This window comes from Mytilus galloprovincialis, chromosome 13 (assembly GCF_965363235.1).
Source record: "Mytilus galloprovincialis chromosome 13, xbMytGall1.hap1.1, whole genome shotgun sequence".
NCBI classification, from domain to species: Eukaryota; Metazoa; Mollusca; class Bivalvia; order Mytilida; family Mytilidae; genus Mytilus; species Mytilus galloprovincialis.
This window is the reverse complement of record NC_134850.1, coordinates 973,644-1,000,027: the sequence shown is the minus strand read 5'-3', so window position 1 is coordinate 1,000,027 and position 26,384 is coordinate 973,644. Positions and strand designations below refer to the sequence as shown.

Below are 26,384 nucleotides of genomic sequence, written 5' to 3'. Positions count from 1 at the left end.
AATGAAATGTTTATATAATTCTTAGTACCTCTAAACTCAGTTCAAGTTCAATTTTTGGCAGCTTCACTTCTACAGTTCTTAAGTCCTTTTTTAACGTTGTATGCTATCGGGGGCATCATCTGTGTCCCTTTGGACACATTCCCCATTTATTTTTTTAGAAGTTACTATTCATTAAAATTAATTTTAACCATGACATTTCATATTTTAATATTTTATGTTGTATTTAAATAAGTAGTTATTAATGCAAACTTTTTTAAGAGGATTAATATTCAACAGCAAAGTGAATTGCTCAAAAGCAAAAAAAAATGTTTAAGTTCAGTAGACCACATTCATTCTGTGTCAGAAACCTAAGCTGTGTCAACTGATTAATCACAATCCAAATTCAGAGCTGAATCCAGCTTGAATGTTGTGTCCATACTTGCCCCAAGCGTTCAGGGTTCGACCTCTGCGGTCGTATAAAGCTGCGCCCTGCGGAGCATCTGGTTTATAAATGGCCCAGTTTTCAAGTTGGTCCAAATCGGGGTCCAAAATTAAACTTTGTTTGATTTCAACAAAAAATGAATATATGGGGTTCTTCAATATGCTGAATTTACACATCTAATTAGATTTTAAATAGTTGGGCCCAGTTATCAAATTGGTCCACATTCAGGTCTAAAGGGTCTAAAATTGAACATTATTTGATTTTATCAAAAATTGAATTGTTGGGTTTTTTATAATGATATGCTGAATCTAACCATGTATTTACATTTTGGATATTGGATCATAATAGGTAAATGTCCAATTTAAAAATTTTAAGTTTTTAAGTTTTAAGTTTAAGTTCTTAGACCACATTTATTCTGTGCCAGAAACCTATGTTGTGTCAACTATTTAATCACAATCCAAATTCAGAGCTGTATCAAGATTAAATGTTGTGTACATACTTGCCCCAATTGTTCAGGGTTCAAACTGTGCAGTCGTATAAAGCTGCGCCCTGCGAAGCATCTGGTTACAACTGTTCTGGAAATATTTATTACCTGTGAATCCTTCAGACAAATGCAGTATAGATTGATGAATCAGATTTTACTCTAACTAATTAATTAATTTACTTTCTCCACAGATATTCAGGATTAACTACAACTTCCATAGTATATATAAATCCTGAACTTCCACTATTTCCTATAATCCTACATTTTAACTGTTTTGCACTTTCCCCCATGCATACAACCATGCCAAAAAATTTTACGATGATAATGAAATTTTCTCCAGTTTTTTTCTTTTTATGATTTCTATATTTTGCCACATCCAAACCTTTCATTGCTGACTTTGCTCAGTGTACAAATTTGTCAATGTTTTAAACAATAATGTGCAATCATTGTGCAATAATGTGCACAATATTTTCACTCTTGTGGATAATTTACAATAATACCTTGTTGTTATATTTAACATGTTGAACTTCAATCTGATTATTAAAATATTTATTTTGTTTATCAAATTTTTGTGCTATTTTCACATTTCTTGGTCGTTGTGAGAAAAACTTTTCTCCTCACAAGTGAAAAATTTGTTCTCTGCAAATGATTGGTCCAAAATAGATTAGGACGTCAAATTTTCTTGATTTCTTCTGAAATTGCCTATTTTGACGTCATGAAAATAGACAACCATGCCTGATGATGTCAGATATAAAGAACACAACTTGCTGCAAATCTTTAAAAAAGGAGGGATACAAATTATTAGAGAAACAGATACCACCAGTGACAATAACTCGTGTATTGCAGCACAGAGTCCTTACCATGTGGTTTTCCTCCACTTTCACTTTTTTCCCAAATTTTCATCCACTTCCCACAAATTTTACAAATATTTCAGGTTTTGGACCAGTTTTGCACACACTGTGGAAATATGTTGTTGTAAACCATTATTTCATGTCTTTCTTTTAGTGCAGCATTTTCAAAATTCACATCAGAAAGCCTCGTGAATAGGATTTTAAAAATTACTATTGAATACAAATTATTTTCCTTGTTTTGAAGAGTTTTATAAATTGACCATAAACCTACCTATTCATAGTATGGTATCAATATTTCTGACCTGACACTATGTACTTTTTATTGCTTAATTCTTTAGAATTTAATATGCAATGTATCTGGTTTTTTCGGGAATAATTCCAGGTAAACCCTCATCAGAGGTCGACCTTTATATATTTATTTCTTATCTAGTATCATAGATAGATGTGTGTCTGTTTTATAACAGTTTTTTTACTCAAATTTACTACACGTGTAGCTGAACAAATAGCAATCATCAGGGTATACCGGTATATATAAGCAATGATTTGTATAGTAAGATCGTATGCTACAATACAATTCCTTGATATAAGCCTAAACATATCTTTGAAAAAACTAGGATTAAAAATCATCATCCCTCGAAACAGTTCAGTATTTGTTGATACTTTTTTGTCATTAATGTTCATATACTATAGGTTTTATTATCTTTTTATTACAGATATTCAAGAGGAGCCTCAACCTGGTCCATCAAATGCTGCTATATAACCGTTTTGATTGGTTCATTTGAATTTATTCTTGAATGTGATTGGTGGTTAATGGACCAATAGTATGTTGAAAACATTAGTTCATTGTTAACCTTTAAGATTGTGATACAAACTTTTAAACAATATTTTGAGTACTTAATATATATATTGATGAGAATGGGTGCAATATGATTGTTTTGATATGACTTTGACATGAAAAAGAATATATCTCGTCATCTTTCACAACTTCATCATCCGCTAGGGTTACGTTACATTAGAACTATTATCTTTCCACTGCCAGGTAATTTTCTTAAACGAGAAAGAATTTATTTGTTATAAAACTTTTTGTTTGTAATTTTTGCAAAAAATATGTATTTGATCAGTTACAAAGTTATAAATTATTTGTGTACTAACTCTGATAGTGCCTCTGTATGAAAAAAATTATATCAACTTACAAATTAATACCTTGTAAGACTCTTGTAATCATTTGATTCAAAGACTGAATTCATTTGATTTTTTTGTGGATATCAATGTTGGGTGATTTTAGAATATAAAAATTTAACCGTTTAATGGATATTTGATTTCATATTTTTTTTAAATGAGATTACATATTTTTTCGACATACTATTTTCGACATACTATAAGTTTATACTGAAATAATAACGACTGGTTTATTTTACAATCAGAGGCGGATGTAGGGGGCCCCCCCTTTTGAGAACAAATTTTGGTTGGTTATATAGGGAATCACTGAAGCGTGAAGGGAGCGGGCCCTTTCTTAGGCAGCCAGTGGGCCCCCACTTATGAAAATTTCTAGATCTGCCACTGACAATGAGATTGTTGATACACTATTTACTAATCGTTACATTTTAATGATTTAATACTTCATGACTCTGTTAATTGTCTATAAATCCTCATCCCTCTGCTCCTATGCCAACATCAAGCAAAGTTTTCCACACAAACTTTTGTTTGGGGCTATCTTGCATTGAGGCTTATAGCTTCAATTTTAAGATGAGAACAAAGCATGATTTTTGTAATCCAGAAGATGTTCAAATTAGGTTCCGCTCTATGATATTGTTTTGTGTTTATGTTCTTTGAGATTCTTTTTTTTCTCATGGAAAACCATTTCATAATTGTTTTATTTCATCTTTCAAAAAACTTTATATGAAGTTCAAAGGTTGCAATATAATAGCATTTGGCAGATGCACAAAACATTTGTGATAAAAATAAAATTTGATGAAGGTTGCACTGTAAAAATATCACATCAAACTCAAAATTAAGTATATCACATTGCTTGTTTACATGGCTGTCACCAAAGTATAATATAGCTCACAAATAGTTTATTTACTGTAGGTTGGACATTGAAAGTAGCACACTTTTTGTTACAAATAGCATTTACAATGAAATTATTATCTAAATATATAAAACATGTACAATGGGTTGAATTGTAGAGACCTATTTACTTGTTGAATATTTCGGTCCCTCCCTATACCCAATCTTTTTTACTTATGAAAATAAGTGATTGGATGCCACCGCCCGCTGGATAGTGTTTATGAAATAGAGACTAATTGGGGACAAAAGAATAAAAAAAAACATTGAATGATTAATAAAGAGTAGATAGTAATGGGCATATTATTATAAAAGGAACAGAGAAAATTTTTTCAATAAAATAAAAAATAAAGGAATGAAGATCCTTATTGATTTAGCAGTCGTGGAAAAGGTGTATACCTTTGATCTTTAAAGTTTTTGGTATGTTTAGATTTACAGTTTTCATAGATATATTTCAAGCTTCTGATTAACACAGATTAATTTACTGCTTTTTTTTTACACTTTAAACAGGCATTGATGAAACTGGCTATTACACAAGCATTATTACTTTTAAAGGACTTAATTCCCTTAGATCAAGCTGTAATATGATTGGTTTATTGTTGTTTGCTTTATTTCCAGAGTCAAATATTTCAATAATGTTCAGAAAGTTATGAATTTATCTATTTATGATTTAAATGTATGACAGGTTAAAATAGCAAGTAAAGTCATGTCGCATATATTGCATAATGCATAGATGATGAAATATGACTTGACTATATAGTAATTTTGTATTTTTTTTTGTTTGTCAGTACAGAACAAAACTTTTGTAAATAAATGAAAAAAAATAAATAATATAAATGCATTTTTATACATTTGAGTTGTTTTCATTTTATGACAGAAATCCAGATACATAATGCTAATGCCAGAATGTTACTTAACAAAATAAGAAAGAAAGGAAATGGCAATGCAAAATCATAATTCATGATGCTATTAAGACATTCGCAACCTAATTATTTATATTCCCTTTGTCCTTGAGATCGTAGGAAGACTTCTTAACAAATTATTTTCCATATGTTGGTTTACCTGGTTCATAGTCTAAAGTTAGCTAACATCAAATTATTACAAAAAAAAACTCGTGAACACTGCCAGACAGACATGTACACCTTACAATTATAACATGCTTTAAATATAGTTGGTGTGTTGCATATAGTGCATGTATCTAAGAAACACCTTAACAAGGAAACCTGAAGATTTACCAATAATCAATAACAATTGGGTCATGGTCAGATGATAATTAACAGGCAGACATATACACCATACATTATTCCATACACCCAATGTGGCTGATCTCTTGTTTAAAGTATTAGAAAACAGAACCGTTGAAAACCGAAAATTAACATTGGACGATGAACCGTGACAATGAGATTAATGTCAAACAAACCATGCCAGAATGACATCTATATCCTTAAATATTTTTGTATGCACAAAATATAGTTGTCATGACCTATTGCATACAGTATTAGAAAAACGGTCCAAAACACAAAAACTTTTCTTTAACCGCTGAACCCGGACATTGAGGTCAAGGTCAGATGACATCTACAAGTTGGACATGTACACCTTACAATCATTCCATACTCAAATATAGTAGACCTATTGTTATAGTATATGAGATATGGACTGGGCTATGAACACTTTACCTTGTTCACTTATCCATGAAATAAGGTCGAGATCAAACTGTTTTACGGATTCTATGGACTTTGCAAAAGTTACCCTGTTACTCATAAGAGATTAATTAAGAATGCAAAATCTTTGTTTTCAAGTAGTCACTGAACCATGAACATAAGGTTTAGGATAATGCATGGATAATTTTTTTAACATTGTCTTATCGGGGCCTTTTATAGCTGACTATGTGGTATGGGCTTTGCTCATTGTTGAAGGCCGTACAGTGACCTATATTTGTTAATGTCTGTGTCATTTTGGTTTCTTGTAGACAGTTGTCGCATTGGCAATCATACCACATCTTCTTTTTTATATGGACATGTGACAGACAGAAACTTCATAACACATGACAGCTGTATACAAAGTATGGAACATTCAGGTATTCTGAAATATTAATCATTCAAGAAGTTTGTTAACACCGCTTCTGAGTCGCTTTTAGGTGTCACACCACCAATTACTCCCTCCAATTGAAAGTAGGCCCACTCGGACAAAAAATAGTGCATTTGATGTCATTGTTTACTTAAACTAATAAACAATTGGCAGAATTGAAACTTTTGGTGAAAGAGAAATATATTAAGACCATGTTGAGCTAAAATTGCTTGTTTATGAGTTTGCATTCACATTTGACGCTTAATGCACTTCATAGTATACTAATTTTTAAGATTTCCAGAAAACCAGGGGTTATTTTTAATGGTACCTCTGTTCGGAAGAACTCTTCTTTCTTGTATGATTTTAAACATCTGTTGAAAACTGGCATGTATAAAGCTGATACATGTATGATTCTTTAGGTAAAATATTTAGAAAGCTGTGAAATATGCAATATTTCGGTGAACAGATAGGGACTTTTAATTGGTGGTCTGACAACTTTCAATTTTCACACTTGAGTTTTTTTTAACATAGTATATTTATTCAAATTCAGTAGCATTGGCGGATCCAGGGGGGTTCTGGGGTTGGAACCCCCCTTTTTTGGCCGATCAATGCATTCGAATTGGAACATATAGTTGGATTCCCCCCTTTGTCCTGGGTTGGAACCCCCCTTTTTTAAATGACTGGATCCGCTTCTGAGTAGAGTGTGGCGCTCATATTCGCCGTTTTATGATTTTGAGGTGTAAAAACCTCCAAAGAATGTATTAAAAAGAATAGGTAAACACCTGACTAAACTCGGAAAATTAACAATTTATTATTCTTTCATAATGTCCAACTTTAACTACTGCCCACTAGTTTGGCACTTTTGTGGGGAGGTAAATACTAAAAAGATAGAGAAAATTCAAAAGAGAGCACTAAGGTTCATCTATGAAGACCATTCAGCAAGTTATGAAGATCTACTCTGCAAATCAAAATTACCATCTTTAAAAATAAGAAGAATGCGATCTTTGGCGATTGAAGTTTTCAAAATTATAAATAAAGATTGTCCTGTATATCTCCATGATTTGATTCACTTAAAGGAAAACACTTACTTTTTCAGATACCAGAATACAGCAGATCTACCACATGTAAGAACAACTGCATATGGCCTACAATCCTTCAGGTATGCGGGTGCTAGGTTTTGGAATGAGCTGCCAGATGAGCTTCGAAAGCGATCATCTTTAAATCAATTAAAGAACTTGATAAATTCTTGGTCTGGCAGCTCATGCCAATGCTTTGCCTGCAACACCATTTAATCTATGTTCATTATTTTTTTGGTTTGTTGCTTTATTTTCAGCATTGCAATAAAATTGAGAAAGGAAATGGTGAATATGTCAAAGCGACAACCACCCGACCATAGAGCAAACAACAGCCGAAGGCAACCAATGGGTCTTCAATGTAGCGAGAATTCCCGCACCCGTATGTGTCCTTCAGCTGGCCCCTAAAATATGCATAATAGTACAGTGATAATGGACGTCAATTTATTTTATTATCTTTACTATACATGCTATAGTGCTTCTGCTGCTCTGTGCTAATTTTAGAAACTTTATGTGCTTTTAATATGCTTTCTATGTGCAAACCATTTTATTTGTGCTTTTGTTTTTATCTCATTATTGCATGTATCAGTATGTGTTTAACTTATACGATGCTTAAAGAACTTTTGTGCTGCATGGTTATATACTGATATGAACTCTTGCTTTATATGTTTAATGTTGTGTGCATGACTCCATATGTATGTTTTGTTTTACTTGTTGTTATGTCGGTTTTAAAAGCTCTTCAGAGCTTATGTTTGTAATTGCTTGCTCATACCGACTCTAAATAAAGCTTTATGTCTTATTTGTCTTATGTCCAAAGGATTCGTAAAATGGAAGAAATATGCCGGTAAATTATATTATTATAACTAATATGAATATTTTTAAAACTTAGACAAAATTTCGGCACTTACCGCAAAGGACCGAAAAACAGACAACGATTTTCGATCAATTTCCTGAATGAAAAAAATATTTCAAAGAAGTATTTCTTTGTAATTCTTTGACTGATTGCACTTAATTTCAGTTCTTTGCACCTTTGATAAAAACGTCGAATATGTGTCACCCTTAGACAAAATATTAGGAAATTTCAAATAGCCTTTAATTAGTCCTATATATCTTTTCAGATGAAACATATTCAAACTAAGAATATTTTGTGTTTGATGTTATCTTCATATAACATGTATAAAAATATCAGTATACTTCGGGGGGGGGGGGGGGTAACTTCCTGTTATTGGGTATACGGGGATGTGCCAAAAATATGGGTCATAATTTTGCGAGATTTTATCTAAAAATGACCCTCCTTTTTAATGACATCCTATAATAAAATGCATTTACGTTTGATAACTGTATATTGATTTGGGGTATGATCTACATATAATAAATAAATATGCTATTGAGAATCTTACATTATTAATGGTCAATTATTATATTAAATCAAATCAATTTATTTGAAAGTTAACCTTCAATTATTATATTAAATTAAATCAATTCATTTGAAAGTTCAAATTAGTTCCAAAATGTACCCCGAAAATTTGTCTCCTGATTTGACCCTCAATAAACGATGTCATATATAAAAACTTAAGGGTAGCTAGTATATTTATGAAATATGAGTGATGATGAGTTAGTGCTTACATATTAAGCATGGGTCATATTTCAAATATTGTATATAAGTATAGGTCAGAATCTTTCTCTAATAAATATTTATATAACCAGAGACATATAATAATTGTATTATATGTCTCTGATATAACTATACTGTAGGTACTGAATTTCAGTGAATGTTATATTAAAATGGGCAAAAATGGCACACCTCTACCAAAAAAATATCGAAGTTATTTGAATAACGGACATGCAGTTCATTATATAACACGTTTAATAATTTTTTTGCGTCCGAAGCGCTTTTCTGGCTTTCAATATTTGGCTACGCGTACCCCTATACCCACACGCAGGTACGAGCACACACTGCCCCCACCAAAAACAAAATAGCCAACCGCAAACGTTTCTTTTCTTACTTCCGGTCGAATGTAAATAAAAAACATGTGGTTTTACTACCTGACTACAGAGATTGATCGCCAGTATTTTCAAGCATATCTTTTGACACGTTTAAAATATATACTTTAAAGGTATGTTTTCCTAATAATCAGCAGAGGGACAAAGAACTCCCCCATATATATGAAACATAAAGAACAACGGTATTGTGTGTGAACAGTAAATGTTACAAATAGTGAAATACGTTCATCATGTACATGTACCTGCCTTCAAAGAAAACGGTAGCCCCCAAATTATTATAGTACAGTGCGATTTCACGAATGGTAAATTATTCTTTTTAACTCAATTAAGTTCTCTAACATGTATAATCTAATCAAAATTCGTTATAACTAATTAAAAAAACAATTTTCATAGCATATTTTAATCAATACAAATCAAAGAGAAAGTACAATTGGGACAAAGAGGAATAACTCTATTTGAAAACTAACTTTTTATTTAAATATTTAGATACAGATTTAAAAATAATCATGCATTACAATCTAATTCGTCAGCTGTCAGGGGTGATTATTTCATAAAATTGAGAATGGAAATGGGGAATGTGACAAAGAGACAACAACCCAACCATAGGGCGACATACAACACAATGTTTCACATAAGGGAAACAGCTCAATTACAATTACTAATATTGTTAAATTTATAAACAGGTACAGATAGGGGGTGAATAATGACATAATTAAGTAAAAACTTTTTGTTTGTTATGTAATTATATTTGACAAACATATTTTAAGATATAAGATATAAGATTTTATTGATATAAAAATCCAAAATCTGGATTGTCATCAACACATACACAAAGAACAAACAAACAGTAATCATTACAATCAATTATATGTACATAAAATGGTAATATATATTTTCTTTCTTATCTATCTATTTGACTGAGGAGGTACAGTTTTACATCATAGTTATACAATTTATATACTAAATAATAACGTAAAATAGCTTAAGTTAGTGAACGTCTGAACTTGTACATCTCACTAATACCTTTTATGCAACATTTACTGACATCATAATCGTTACTTCGAAAAATGAGGTGAAATTTTTCTATGTCTGAAAGATTATTGAAAGATGGTAAAATATCTGAAATATTCTGAAAAAATTTAATTCTCAACTCATTGAGTTTGGTACATTTTATGGTGAAGTGTAATTCATCCTCAACTTCAAATTTACATAGAGGGCATATTCTGTTTTCTAAATCAATCTTTCTGTGTCTGCCCTTTTCAATCATAAGGATACTATTACTAATTCTAATTCTCACAAAGTTTGAAATATCAGCTCTGTCTATATCTAATTTTAAAAAGTCTTCCATCTCAAATTTCTTTTTCAAATCTTTGTAAGTTCTTAATTTATTTCCTCTTTTATCAATAATATTTTTTGAAATAGAATGGTCCCAAAATTTTATGAAATCATTTTTCAATTTTTTATATATAGAAACAGTCAAACGATTTTTACTAAACATGCTAAATGAATTTTGATTTTCCCAGACATGGTCAAATCCAACTTTTTCAAATAACAATTTCATTTTAATTCTATACCAGTCTTACTTATTATTAAGGTTTGATGAATAAATTTTATTTATTAAGCTATCCGGATTTGAATTGACTATATGATGCCAGTAACCTACACACAGTTTAGTAGCATCAACAGAGCATGGGATCATACCCAATTCTCCCAAAACTGCTAAATTTGAAGCAGTTTTGTTAAGTCCTAAGACATATTTAGCAAATTTAATTTGTACTTTAACAGGTTGATATAAAAAATATCTAGACTCCATGGAAACATTATTTTTCAACAAAGTATCTAAACATAAAACTTCACTACAATAAAGAAGTATAGGTTTAACACATGAATCAAATAATTTAAGATTTGGTAATATATTTAATTTGTCTGAATGCAAAGTTTTATAAATGCAAAATGATGCTTTCCTTGCTTTTTTACATAAGTATTCATTTGCCTTGGTAAAGCTACCTGAAGGTTTAAATAATACTCCAAGATATTTGTATTCTGGTGTAATTTCTAATACATAATCTTTGTACTTAAAATTGTGTTTTTTAATTACTCTCCCAGATTTATTGAAAATAATAACCTTTGATTTGTCTATATTTACTGATAAATTCCATGTATCACAATAATTTGATAACTTACTTAAACAATTTTGCAAACCATTTGCAGATTCTGATATCAAAACAATATCATCTGCATACATAAGACAAGATAATTTACATTAGACATTATTTATTACAGTAGGGTTACATGTGTTGTCAAATATATTAACCATGTCATTTACATATAAGGAAAAAAGAGTTGGACTTAAAATACAGCCTTGTTTTACTCCCACTTTTGATGAAAATGACGTTGTTTCGCCTTCTGTAAACTTAATTGAGTATTTAACTTCAAAATACATATTTTTCAAAATATTGAAAAAACAGCCTGATAAATTATAACAGGACAATTTATACAATAATGCTTCTCTATTAACTGTATCAAAAGCCTTCTTAAAATCAATAAAACAGACATACAATGATTTAAATAGCTTGAAGGCCTTAGGCCTTATCAATAAGACATTTTAAGGTTAAAATATGATCACTAGTTCTACAGTGTTTTTTAAATCCAATTTGTTCACTACAAACAATATTATTTTCCTCAAGAAAATCATCCAACCTGTTTGACAATATTTTAGTAAAAAAATTTCCAAAACAACTAGATAATGCAACTCCTCTATAATTAGAGGGGTCATTGAAACAACCACCTTTAAAGATTGGTTTTATAAAATTTTCTCTCCATAAATCAGGGTAGGTTTCACATTTTAATATAACATTGAAAAAACAGACAAACACCTTAGGATTAATATTACATGTAATTTTTAACATTTCATTCAATATACCATCAGGCCCACTTGCCTTTCCAAACTTCAGCTTCTTTGCTGCCTTCTGTACCTCCTCAGTTGTAACCTCAGAATTTAAAATTTCAATGTTTTGATTTTTGTAAGAAGATGTGTGAGTATCTTCATTTTCATAACTATTTATATGATCTATATTCATTAATTTATTAAAATAATTCAACCATTCCTTTGGGGATATATTACAACTGGGATCATTACTTGCTTTTTCTTTTAATTGATTTACTGACTTCCAAAATTGTGATGGATTCTTGTCTTTAGATTCTAAAATATTTTTTAATAATTTATTTTTAAAAAGTCTATGTTTTTTTCTGGTTAATTTGTTAAATTCCTTTTTATTTAAAGCAACTTTTTGTCTCAAATTTTTGTCCCAAGGATTATTACTTAAATTCCTTGCCAATTGTTTCACATGTCTGTACTTAACTTCACATTCATCATCATACCACAATTTTTTCTTTTTTCTCCTTTTCTGAAAATCTGATTTATTTGACATATTTTTTATATCATTTTTACTTTTTGTTGTAGCACTTATCAAAAAAGAAGAAAATTCAGAAACTTTTTCATTTAATTTTATACCAGAACCTTGCTTATCAAGTGAATTATTAATATTTTCTAGGTCTTTACGTAATTTTTCAAAATCAAAATTTAATAAGGTTGACTTAAAAGTAATTTCCTTCCTATCATTCCATCTAATGTTTCTCATACTTTTCTTTAAACAGTCTTGTAAATTTCTATCAGTAACTTGAGATAAAATTTTTACATGTATAGGACAGTGATCAGATAGTATACATGGTATAGGATTGAACTCATCTACCTTAAAACTCACAATGTTTTGTAAAAAATTTGAGTTACAAATGCAATAATCATCAATTGAGGCTCCAATATAATTATGATATGTTGTTTTCCCTATTGAATCACCAATGGTTCTACCATTTAAAATTCTAAGTTGTGCATCAATGCATAAATCAACAATATTCTTTCCATATTCATTTGTGTTTTGATGTATTTCAGTATTACAAAATTTTTGTATATTATCTGCCACATAATTAAGTGGTAAAAAATTGTCAAGAACATGATCTGAGTCATTTACTATAAAATCTTGTTCCCCTTTGTTAATGTGAGCATTTAAATCCCCCATTACCATAATATCTCCCATCAGACTAAATTTTGAAATATCTCTCTCTAATTTTTCCAAAATTATTCTATCACAACTTGTCTTTAATGTGTAAGAGGAATTCTTTGGAGAAATGTACACAAAACACAAATATAAATCTTTAGAAAATTTGAAAAACCCTTTGTCTAATTTGAACCAAAGCATATCTTTTTCTGACTTGTCAACCAATTGAATACCATGTATAATACTTCTTTTAATAAAAGTTGCGAGACCACCACTTGGTTTCTTTGATTCATTTATACGACAGTTCATAAAACATTTATAACCTTCATATTGTAAAACATCTTTTGAGTTTGCATGTGTTTCTGCTAGGCATACTATATCAGATTGCATATATTTACTTATATCTCCATCACTCAGTTTACTTGATCTTTGTTTATTTATATTCCTAAATAAACCATTTACATTCCAGGAACTTATAGAAATGCATTTTTGACACTTTAATGCACATAAATGAAAATGACCATTTCAACAGTACAGATTTCAGCATATTATCTAGTATCTTAATTAGCCAAGAGTTATCTTTCTTGTTCCATAAAAAATTTTTAATGAGCTTTTCATCAAAGCATCATGCAAATGAAGTCACTGTAGCAGAACAATAATATCCCCCTTAAAATTTCTTCAATTGCACGCGGTGTTTGTATTACATTTATAATGAATGATTACAAAATGTATCTTCCTAATTTTGAAGGATTGTACAGAGTTTTTACAGAGTCCATTTAACACCAAGATTATTTTTCAGTTGACATTCTATAATCATGATAATAACGTATTAATAGCTAACTGATTCAAAGATGAAAATTGTAAACTCTCACAATGAATGGGACCCTTTAGAAGAAATCATATTGGGAGTACCAGACTTTTGGTGTACACCTCAAAAAGAACCAGGATATCTTCCTACTAGCAGGTAAGGAAACATATGGTATAATGAAAGATTATCGGTGATCATCTCAATGAGATTGATTTTCTCGCTTGAGCCGGGATGGCGAAAGTGAGAAAAGCAATGAGTTGAGATGACCAATGATAATCTGTTTATTGCTATTTTACTTATGACCATGATAAAGTTCATTTCAATTTCTTAAGCAACGTCATGTGTCTCGTGAGTTTCTAACGACAGTTTTCTATCTCAAGTGAGAAGCATGATATGAAAAATTATCACAAATAAATTATAAAGATCAAAGGAAAAATGCATAAAATAGCGATAATCATGTATATCAATTAACTATACTATACAAGAGGGTGGTAAAGAGGGGTACTGTACACGGAAACAAGTGAAATAAATATCGCAAAAACATTGCACGAAAAAATAAAAATTGGGAAAACGAAGCACGAGAAATAAAATCGTTATTATTAAGGAAAAAAGTACCAGAAGTTATTACTCAGCCGTTCTTGGAGATCATGCAGCAATTATTAATGGACATGAAGACCTTGTGGTTACCTTTTAGCATCTGATTAGAAAAAAATATTATTCATAGTAATTTGATGAACTTTATTACATACCATTTGTATTCAGATATCGCAGATCAAATTTATTCGTTCATTGTTTAATCATACGTTTTTTGATTGAGTTAAGTCTGCCAATTGATATTTTATCGTATGTTTTTCTTTGTTGTGATGTTATGCTATTGTTTCAGAAAAAGGGAGAAGGTTTGGATCCATTAAAACGTTTAATCCCGCTGCAAATGTTTGCACCTGTCCTAAGTCAGGAATCTGATGTACAGTAGTTGTCGTTTGTTTATGTAATATATACGTGTTTCTCGTTTCTCGTTTTGTTAATATAGATTAGACCGTTGGTTTTCCCGTTTGAATGGTTTTACACTAGTAATTTTGGGGCCCTTTATAGCTTGTTGTTCGGTGTGAGCTAAGGCTCCGTGTTGAAGGCCGTACTTTAACCTATAATGGTTTACTTTTTAAATTGTTATTTGTATGGAGAGTTGTCTCATTGGCACTCACACCACATCTTCCTATATCTATATACAATAGAAATGCAAAAGTAGATGTGTAACAATATACTAATCAAGTTCTATTAGATTACTCAAGTTTCAGAGGGTATTATACTGAACACACTCACTGTTAATAAGTCCCGGTTTACTTTTTAATCAAAATTTTAATGCGGGACACGCACGAGAAATTAAGAGTACCGACACGAAACACAGAAAATAAATAAGAAGAAACACAAAGCATGCACATCGAACCAAACACGAGAAAAAGAGAAATAAAACGTCAAAACACGAAAACACGTAAAATAATTAGAGCAGCAATAAACAAATAAATGAACCAAAATTAAAAGAAAAACCACACACGACTAACAAAGGCTAGAGTTTCCGAATTGGGACTGGTACATGCATGCAGTGGGACTAAACAAGTATTGTGAGATCTCAAGCCTAGCCAACAATGGCCAATATGATATAAACATACACACACCAATATATATACACAGTAAACATAGTTTACAGGAGAGCCATATTTTTCATTTCAAAATTAATTGTCATCTCAAGAACGTGATTACCTATATAATCAATCAAATTGTTCCCCCAGAAGGGAGAGGAGGCCCAGGCCCCCTGGATCTGCCTATCATCTTACCACTGACTATAACAAAGTATCTACTTATGGAGAGAAGCAATTCCATCACACATATTTGTCTAAAAGTATATATAAATGTTCTGCAATATAAAAGTAATTAACAGTGATTATTGCAGTAGGATTAAATTAAAATATAGGATTGAAATTTGATCTTAATTATTAAATATCATTTCATATATTTTCCAAGAACAGGAAAACAGAGCGATGAATACATACACAAAGCAGCTCTCCAGATTGACAACTTAGAGAGGGTACTTAGATTCCAGTGTAATGTCACAGTCAGGAGACCTGATAAAATTGATTTTACACAACCCGTGAGGACAGAGTTCTTTTCAATTGAGCATCAACATGGAGCTTCCTGTCCACGTGACACCCTGCTGGTAATCGGGAATGAAATTATTGAGTCCACTATGAGCAGTAGATTTCGATATTTTGAGTCAATGGCATACAGGTAGATATTAGAGTGATAAGCATTGTTTTAACCATGTGTACAACCAAAAACAAAACCCCAAAAATTATGCCTAAAATTAGAGGAGGAGAGTTAAAGATACTGTGTTATTTTATTTGGAATATTTTCAATTAGAAAAAGGAATTCCATTACCCAGACGATCCATAAGATTCTAACGTTTGTACCTCATTATAAAAAGGGTTTATATGAACAATAACAGCAGTCCTACAATGGCAGAAAAAAAGAAGGAATTTAAATGTAAATTGTTTTATTAAATTTTCTATTTTGCCATAATCTTTATGTATAAAATTGGTATTTTACAATTTTTTGCTCAATACTGTGAAAATAAAAAAAAATAATCTTGCAGGACAATACTGAATGATTATTTTGAGAAGGATAAAGACATGTTATGGACGATGGCTCCCAAGCCGACCATGTCAGAAAACATGTATAATTTAGACTTTCCTTTTGACACAAATTGTCAGGAACGTAAAGACTGGATACAAAATTATAAATATGCAATCAATGAAGCAGAACCGGTAAGTATTTATAAATAACAAAAAATGAAAGATATCAGACAAAAACTTTTGTGAATACCAATCATGCCAATTTTTATGCATTGATTTTTTTAATATTTTATTTTATGGTAACTATTTGTCACTCAGTACAGTCTTCAACAATTAGCCAAATTCACACTAATTTTTTAGCAATTAAAAGCCTTGCATGAGGAATTGTGAAACAATTTAAACAAAACTGCCTGATTGATACTAAAACATTTAAAAAGAAAAACAAATATAGCAGAGGAAAAAAACACAGAATTACTGGCAACTGACTTGGTAAAGATTGACGATAGTTGAAGACCAATATGGCGATTGATATTTATATAATGTGTTGTGGACCTCAAACCTTTTGTTGTCTGGGAGACTATGAGGTTGAAGTCACGCTTTATATCGATCAATTTTATTCTACTGCCATTGACAAAACCACATGGATGGCAGACAACACAAACTGTTACCTGCCTACACACATCGGAAATTATGTTTTACTGCTATTGACCAAACCACATGGATGGCTGCGACAATACTAACTGTTACCTGCCTGCAAGCAAAGGCAAAGTATATAGTCTAAATTATGTTCTATATTTCCGGTAACTAGAAATACCGAAAAGAGGTATACAACACATGTTCATGATGTGTGACAGGATTGTTTCTCTTAGTACAGGTACATGTAGTTGATACTAATCCAGACGTAAGCTACAGAGCTGATTAAGTTTTTCTTATTAGCTTTGTCAGTTAGAGCACCAACTTGAAACACAGAGGTACCATATTACAGTCCCAGCTGACTTTACCTTTTTGTAATAAGAATCATGCTCTCCAGATACACCTGTAAAGTAAAAACTAGACATATTTTCATTTTTATATTGTATAATTTAAAAAAAAAATTTACTAGTGTTTTGACGCTGCTGAAGTTTTGAGACTTGGAAAAGATCTGATTGTGCAGCAGAGCATGACAGCTAATAGAAAAGGCATTGATTGGCTCAGACGTCACATGAAATCTCGTGGTTATCGAGTATACGAAGTTCACTTTCCTGGTGATCTGAATCCAGTACATATAAGTTGTACATATTGAAACATATTTGATATATTTTCAATTTAGTCATAAAGAAAACCAATACCTCTTTATTTTTAATATGAATATTTGTCAAGATGATTGCACGACCTTAGAGTTAGTAGTCCACCATTTTATTTTCAACAAATTTACTTTCTCTGACCAAACAAATGAATAAGGAGTTATTGCCCTTTATTTACAATTGTTTATGCTTTTGGCTATAATCATGAGAAAACAAAAATAAATAAAAATGTACTTTTTGGAAGATAAAGTATTGTCCTATAATTGCAATGATTACTCGTTTTTATGCTCCACCTACGATAGTAGAGGGGCATTATGTTTTCTGGTCTGTGCGTCCGTTCGTCTGTCCGTCCGTCCGTCCGTCCGTCCGTCTGTCCCGCTTCAGGTTACAGTTTTTGGTCAAGGTAGTTTTTGATGAAGTTGAAGTCCAATCGACTTCAAACTTAGTATACATGTTCCCTATGATATGATCTTTTTAATTTTAATGCCAAATTAGAGGGTTTATCCCAATTTCATGGTCCACTGAACATAGAAAATGATAGTGCGAGTGGGGCATTCGTGTACTGGGGACACATTCTTGTTCAGTATGTGTTAATCACATTTTTGATGTTATTTCTTCATACACAGAACAAATGTTTCAGTCATTTCTTATAATTTAATTCTTAGTAAATCATGAAAACACGTTTATGAAGTCAAAGCTGATAAACAAAACAAAGTCAGCTAATCAGGAGACGTGTTACATCCAAAATTTAATTATTCAAAAGTGTAGTTGACAAATAGGACTATTGAACTGTAAATATTTAAATGATAATCTTTAATCATTTCCTGAGAGTAGTAATTATTGATTGATGTATTTACGACTACTGTCATAATAATTATTGTAAAATATAATATGTATAAGTAACAGTTGAGTATGAGAGGTACATGTAACAGGGTAAAAGCTCAATTGATGATTATTAGACTATCAGATAAATTTTACAGTAAACAAAAAATTATGACACTCCCAACAGATGATAAAATGGTATTCACCTGGGGTACCATGTATGATTTTATTGAACTTGTCCTATATGAAATACATTAAGTCTTGTTAAATATTTCATGGTTGATTGATTCAAGATACATATCGTTAAAGTCTATAGTTTGTTATTTTATTCTTATTTTCAAAATTGAAATAGATGCATCACTGGTCCCATTAGTACCAACTACCAATGAAAGGAAAGGAATCCTCGTCAACCCTCCAGATCGACCAATTACAAAGGAAGATAAAGACAGAATATTCACAGGTTCATCTTGGGAAGTGAGTATACGTATCTATAAGTTAAATCAGTTATTATAATTTCTTATAACCTGCAACACAAGGAACTAAGCAATTCTCTATAAACCATATACTACTCTGATTTTTGACTTTTTGTCAGATATTCAAAATCATCTTGTTTTTTTTTATTTTGTGTCAATACAAATTTTTCCCGCTTACCACAACTTTTCTTATCCATATTCTAATACATATACATTCTTTAGTTTAGAAAGGTGTTTTTTGATATCTGAATATCTTATAAAATCCTTTTTTATGCTGCATTTATTATTGCCCCATTTATGGGCATTATGTTTGTAGGTCTGTGCCTCTGTCCATCTGTTTGTCCGTCCTTCTGTCCAGCTTCAGGTTAAAGTTTTTGGCCAAATTGAATTCCGTTCAACTACAAACTTAGTACACATGTTTTCTACGCATGCTACGGTATGATATTTCTAATTTTAATGCCAAATTAAAGTCTTTACCCTAATATCACGGTACACTAAACAAAGAATGTGGCAGTATGAGTTGGGCAATTGTGTACTATGGATACAATCGTGTTTGTTATTTTTTCAAAGGTTTTGAAAGAAAAAGGGTCTGCTCGAAAAAGCGAGACATAACTGATCCTTCATGCCATCGTCAGTATAATCAGCTTCCACAAATATATGTTTTAATGAAACATTCCTGTTTTTTCTAGATATTAGATGCTCCATTCCCTAACAGCATGGTTGTACCAGAGTCCTGTGAGTCTAGTGCATGGCTGAGTATTAATCTGTTAATGGTAGGACCAGATAAAGCCATTGTTGAAGAATCTGAATTACCTACCATCAACTTCCTTGAGTCATTAGGTATGATAAGTCTATGTGTATATGCCTGCCATAAAAGACAGGGACAGTAAGTGTTACCCTTGACCATCCCTTCCCTTCCATCATTAAGTATGATAAGTCTATGTTTACATGCCTGCCATAAAAGACGGGGCCATGTAGTATTACCCTTGACCATCCCTTCCTTCCATCATTAGGTATGATAAGTCTATGTTTATATGCCTGCCATAAAAGACGGGGCCATGTAGTGTTACCCTCGACCATCCCTTCCTTCAATCATTGGGTATGATAAGTCTATGTTTACATGTCTGTCATAAAAGACGGGGCCATGTAGTGTTACCCTTGACCATCCCTTCCTTCCATCATTAGGTATGATAAGTCTATGTTTACATGTCTGCCATTAAAGACGGGGACATTAAGTGTTACCCTTGACCATGCCTGCCATAACAGACAGGGACATGTAGTGTTACCTTTGACCATCCCTTCCTTCCATCATTAGGTATGATAAGTGTATGTTTACATGTCTGCCATAAAAGTAAGGGACATGAAGTGTTACCCTTGACCACCCCTTCCTTTCATCATTAGGTATGATAAGTCTATGTTTACATGCCTGCCATAAAAGACTGGGCAATGTAGTGTTACCCTTGACCATCCCTTCCTTCCATCATTAGGTATGATAAGTCTATGTTTACATGTCTGCCATAAAAGACGGGGACATTAAGTGTTACCCTTGACCATGCCTGCCATTACAGACAGGGACATGTAGTGTTACCCTTGACCATCCCTTCCTTCCATCATTAGGTATGATAAGTCTATGTTTACAAGTCTGCCATAAAAGACGGGGACATTAAGTGTTACCCTTGACCATGCCTGCCATAACAGACAGAGACATGTAGTGTTACCCTTGACCATCCCTTCCTTCCATCATTAGGTATGATAAGTCTATGTTTATATGCCTGCAATAAAAGACGGGGCCATGTAGTGTTACCCTCGACCATCCCTTCCTTCCATCATTAGGTATGATAAGTCTATGTGTATATGCCTGCCATAAAAGACAGGGACATGAATTGTTACCCTTGACCATCCCTTCCTTCCATCATTAGGTATGATAAGTCTATGTTTACATGCTTGCCATAAAAGACGGGGCCATGTAGTGTTACCCTTGACCATCCCTTTCTTCCATCATTAGGTATGATAAGTCTATGTTTATATGCCTGCAATAAAAGACAGGGACATGTAGTGTTACCCTTGACCATCCCTTCCTTCCATCATTAGGTATGATAAGTCTATGTTTATATGCCTGCAATAAAAGACAGGGACATGTAGTGTTACCCTTGACCATCCCTTCCTTTCATCTTTAGGTATGATAAGTCTATGTTTATATGCCTGCAATAAAAGACAGGGACATGTAGTGTTACCCTTGACCACCCCTTCCTTCCATCTTTAGGTATGATAAATCTATGTTTACATGCCTGCCATACAAGACGGGGCCATGTAGTGTTACCCTTGACCATCCCTTTCTTCCATCATTAGGTATGACAAGTCTATATTTATATGCCTGCCATAAAAGACAGGGACATGAAGTGTTACCCTTGACCATCCCTTCCTTCCATCATTAGGTATGATAAGTCTATGTTTACATGCTTGCCATAAAAGACGGGGCCATGTAGTGTTACCCTTGACCATCCCTTTCTTCCATCATTAGGTATGATAAGTCTATGGTTACATGCTTGCCATAAAAGACTGGGCCATGTAGTGTTACCCTTGACCATCCCTTTCTTCCATCATTAGGTATGATAAATCTATGTTTATATGCCTGCAATAAAAGACAGGGACATTAAGTGTTACCCTTGACCATCCCTTCCTTCCATCATTAGGTATGATAAGTCTATGTTTATATGCCTGCAATAAAAGACAGGGACATTAAGTGTTACCCTTGGCCATCCCTTTCTTCCATCATTAGGTATGATAAGTCTATGTTTACATGCCTGCCATAAAAGACTGGGCAATGTAGTGTTACCCTTGACCATCCCTTTCTTCCATCATTAGGTATGATAAGTCTATGTTTATATGCCTGCCATAAAAGATAGGGACATGAAGTATTACCCTTGACCATCCCTTCCTTCCATCTTTAGGTATGATAAGTCTATGTTTACATGCCTGCAATAAAAGACGGGGCCATGTAGTGTTACCCTTGACCATCCCTTTCTTCCATTATTAGGTATGATAAGTCTATGTTTATATGCCTGCCATACCTTCCATCTTTAGGTATGATAAGTCTATGTTTACATGCCTGCCATAAAAGACGGGGCCATGTAGTGTTACCCTTGACCATCCCTTTCTTCCATCATTAGGTATGATAAGTCTATGTTTATATGCCTGCCATACCTTCCATCTTTAGGTATGATAAGTCTATGTTTACATGCCTGCCATAAAAGATGGGGCCATGTAGTGTTACCCTTGACCATCCCTTCCTTCCATCTTTAGGTATGATAAGTCTATGTTTACATGCCTGCAATAAAAGACGGGGCCATGTAGTGTTACCCTTGACCATCCCTTTCTTCCATTATTAGGTATGATAAGTCTATGTTTATATGCCTGCCATACCTTCCATCTTTAGGTATGATAAGTCTATGTTTACATGCCTGCCATAAAAGACGGGGCCATGTAGTGTTACCCTTGACCATCCCTTTCTTCCATCATTAGGTATGATAAGTCTATGTTTATATGCCTGCCATACCTTCCATCTTTAGGTATGATAAGTCTATGTTTACATGCCTGCCATAAAAGACGGGGCCATGTAGTGTTACCCTTGACCATCCCTTTCTTCCATCATTAGGTATGATAAGTCTATGTTTACATCCCTGCAATAAAAGACAGGGACATTAAGTGTTACCCTTGACCATCCCTTCCTTCCATCTTTAGGTATGATAAGTCTATGTTTACATGCCTGCCATAACAGACGGGGCCATGTAGTGTTACCCTTGACCATCCCTTCCTTCCATCATTAGGTATGATAAGTCTATGTTTACATGCCTGCAATAAAAGACAGGGACATTAAGTATTACCCTTGACCATCCCTTCCTTGAGTCATTAGGTATGATAAGTCTATGTTTACATGTCTGCCATAAAAGACAGGGACATGAATTGTTACCCTTGACCATCCCTTCCTTGAGTCATTAGGTATGATAAGTCTATTTGTACATGCCTGCCATAAAATAAACGGACATGAAGTGTTACCCTTGACCATGCCTGCCATAAAAGATGGGGACATTAAGTGTTACCCTTGACCAGTAATGTACACATCTTTCCCTCTGGCTGGTCATAGGAGATGGGGACATTAAGTGTTACCCTTGACCATCTCTTCCTTATATCTTTCCCTCTGGCTGGTCATAGGAGACAGGGACATTAAGTGTTACCATTGACCATCCCTTCCTTATATCTTTCCATCTGGCTTTACCATTTTGAAGCTTGATTATAGTTATCAAAGTTACCAGGATGTTATTCACCACACACACTTTTCATCTACATAGGACTCATCAGTGAAGCTGAGATCAAAACTGTTGTAAAGCCAAACAAGTTCAAAGACATAGAAATATAGGCTCAACGCATTTTGACTGCTTAAATAGAACAAGTGCAGTATAAAATGTTTCGTCTACATAAGACTGATCAGTGACGTTCTGATCAAAACAGTTGTTAAACCAAACAAGTACAAAGTTGAAGAGCATTGAGGACCCAAAATTCCCAAAATTGTGCCAAATATGGCTAAGGTAATCTATTCTTTGAATAAGAAAAGCCTTAGTTTTTTTCGAAAAATGTTTAAGTTTTGTAACAAACAAAATTCCAAAAGGATTAAGCGAGAGCATATTCTTCTATTATTCTGTTTATTTCTAGAGTAGAATATTTTATCTTAAGGTGGTATAGAAGTATACTTGATAGAATTTGTTTATACATTCCCAAAACGAAGTATAGATTGTGATATGTTCAAAACTATAATACAAATTATAAAATAACACATTTTGTATGGTTTTATACAAGAAAAAACACCATTATTTGATTAGATGCTAAACTAAATGATAGAATTGAAAATTGAAATACAAGAAGATAGCTTTTAGGAAGTGTTTTGAGAATATCAAAAGAACAGATAGTGTGCCGTACGTTTTTTCCCGGCTAAAATACAAAATAGCAAAATTGCATGTAGATTCCCTCAAAACATGCACCACTAAACATGCTAAATCAGAGTTATATCCCCATAAAATGTCAATTTTAAAAACAAATAAGAATCAAGCAAAAACAATTTGCACTTGTAAAAATATCAATATTTATAGTTAAATTCTTATAATTATTTTTTTTAAATGAAATTCATATTTATAAGCTAACTTCATTCCTCGTATTATTTTGCCAATTCATTTGCAAAATTAAGACCTTATGTTCTCTGTTATTTACAATCCAAGATGGTGAAAGACACACTTACCACCTTAAACAGTGGCTGCACTTATCTTACAGTTCAGGGGGAGGGGTAGGGGACGGAACTTGATTATTTATTTGTGAAAGGCTTTGACTGCTTCAAAATAGGATAAAATTTCAAATGAAAATGAAAATCTTAGATAGTTGAAAATAAAATAAATGACATATCATATTTATAATAGATATACAAATATGTGGTATATAAAGGCAACAGTAGTATACCGCTGTTCAAAACTCATAAATCCATGGACAAAAAACAAAATCGGGGTAACAAACTAAAACCGAGGGAAACGCATTAAATATAAGAGGAGAACAACGACATAACACTAAAATGTAACACACATAGACAAAATCCATCGAGAATAACAAATATAACATATATATATAACATCAAAACCAAATACATGAATTTGGGATAGACAAGTACCGTGACACGTCTTATCGCAATGTGAATTTACACTCAAAAATAAGAGAAAACAAACGACACAACGTTATAATGTAATGCCAATAAGACAATTCTCCATCCAAATCACAATTTATAAAAGTGAAACATTATAGGTCAAAGTACGGTTTTCAACATGAAGCCTTGGATCACAAAAAACAGCAAGCTATAAAGAGCCCCCAAAAAGACTAGTGTAAAACCATTCAAACGGGAAAACCATTATTACCGGGTTTTTTTTAAACGAGGAATGAGAAACACTTATGAACCACAAAAAAAAAGACATTTACAGAACATCAGAGTCCTGAACAATTGCAGAGGATTTAAACGTTTTAATAGGTACCAACCTTCACCCTTATCGGAAACAATAGTGTAACATCAAAACATAGAAAGCGACAGTGTAAAATATTAATTGAAATGGCTAAACTCAATCAAAAGACATAGTATAAACACAAGTGAACATACACTAAACAAATACATTTAATATTCTTTATTAACGTTAGTTATTATATAAAAATAGTTATTTTTGAAGTTCATTAAAAATTTGAGGTGTCAAATGAATCAGTTTTCCATACAGAAATTATTTCAAATTACTTAATCTCAATATATTTCATATTAAATGCATATATTTGTAAACAATTAAGCGTTTTAAGATTGATTAATATTTATATATATTTCAGGTATTAAATGTATCCGTGTACCATACAGAGATTCTTACAGATTTGGTGGTAGCATTCACTGCCAGACTTCAGATGTCCGACGTATTGGTGAATGTCACAATTACTCTCCAAATATGGACAGCAATGAAAATCAAACAACCACAAACAGCTGAAGTTTTACACATTCATGTCTGTTTTATCAACTTTTATATCAAAGCATAATAAACATGGGTTTAAGGATATGATTATTTCTTTTTTTCTGTAATGAAACTGACTTTGTAGTGTATTTGTACATGCTCTTTTGTTCCGACGTTGGAAAGTTCCAGGCGGAAAGAACTAACTAGCCCGGAGGAACTTATTAACTAGTTACTTTGTTCTTCCTCTGGTTTAAAAGTTCCACCGGAACAAAGTGACTAGTTGAAAAGTTCCAACGGAACATATCAACTAGTTAGAAAGTTCCTTATTGCCAAATTAGTCAAAACCGGAACTAACAAACTAGCCCAAAGTTCCAACGGAACATATCAACCAGTTACATAGTTCCATTTGGAGAATTGATGCAGGAGGGAGTTATTCTTCCCTCTCTTGAGGGTACTATGAAAACTAAATTTGCAAGATAATGCAACTTATTCCGTTTTATGTGAGCTATGAAATACAACTTAAATTTTGTTGAGGGAGTTTGTTCTTCCCCCTCAGTACATCAAAATTTAAAAACATTTTCATTTTTTCCCCAAAAGTTAAGTTCCATGTCCCTTTTCCCCAAAGAAACCCCTTTCAGTGCAATGGGTATTATTGTAAATTAATGCTTTGCTCTTATATATACTGATACTCATTCTTCCCCCTCTTTCTACAAAAAGGACAAAATAAGGTATATTCGGAACGATGTAACTAGTTGTTCTGTTCCGCAAGAACCATTCAACTATCTACATTGTTCCGGGTCTTTTCAACTAGCTCCTTTTTCTGGAAATTTTCAA

General features: G+C 32.5%; 2 protein-coding genes across 2 annotated transcripts in view; both read left to right on the top strand.

The window, feature by feature from the left end:
• Positions 1-2,692, top strand: part of LOC143056233 (solute carrier family 35 member F6-like) — a 514,661-nt gene extending 511,969 nt beyond the window's left edge. The window contains exon 8 of the mRNA XM_076229317.1: positions 2,470-2,692. Within this exon, the coding sequence (XP_076085432.1) occupies positions 2,470-2,516 (47 nt within the window). The 3' untranslated portion in view covers positions 2,517-2,692. The remainder of the gene's footprint in view (positions 1-2,469) is intronic.
• The window catches only part of LOC143056235 (glycine amidinotransferase, mitochondrial-like), a 149,271-nt gene extending 123,670 nt beyond the window's left edge, over positions 1-25,601 (top strand). The window contains exons 4-7 of the mRNA XM_076229320.1: positions 17,557-17,722; positions 18,912-19,033; positions 19,722-19,872; positions 25,435-25,601. Coding sequence (XP_076085435.1) covers positions 17,557-17,722; positions 18,912-19,033; positions 19,722-19,872; positions 25,435-25,586 — 591 coding nt within the window. The 3' untranslated portion in view covers positions 25,587-25,601. The remainder of the gene's footprint in view (positions 1-17,556; positions 17,723-18,911; positions 19,034-19,721; positions 19,873-25,434) is intronic.
• Positions 25,602-26,384: the final 783 nt, after the last annotated feature.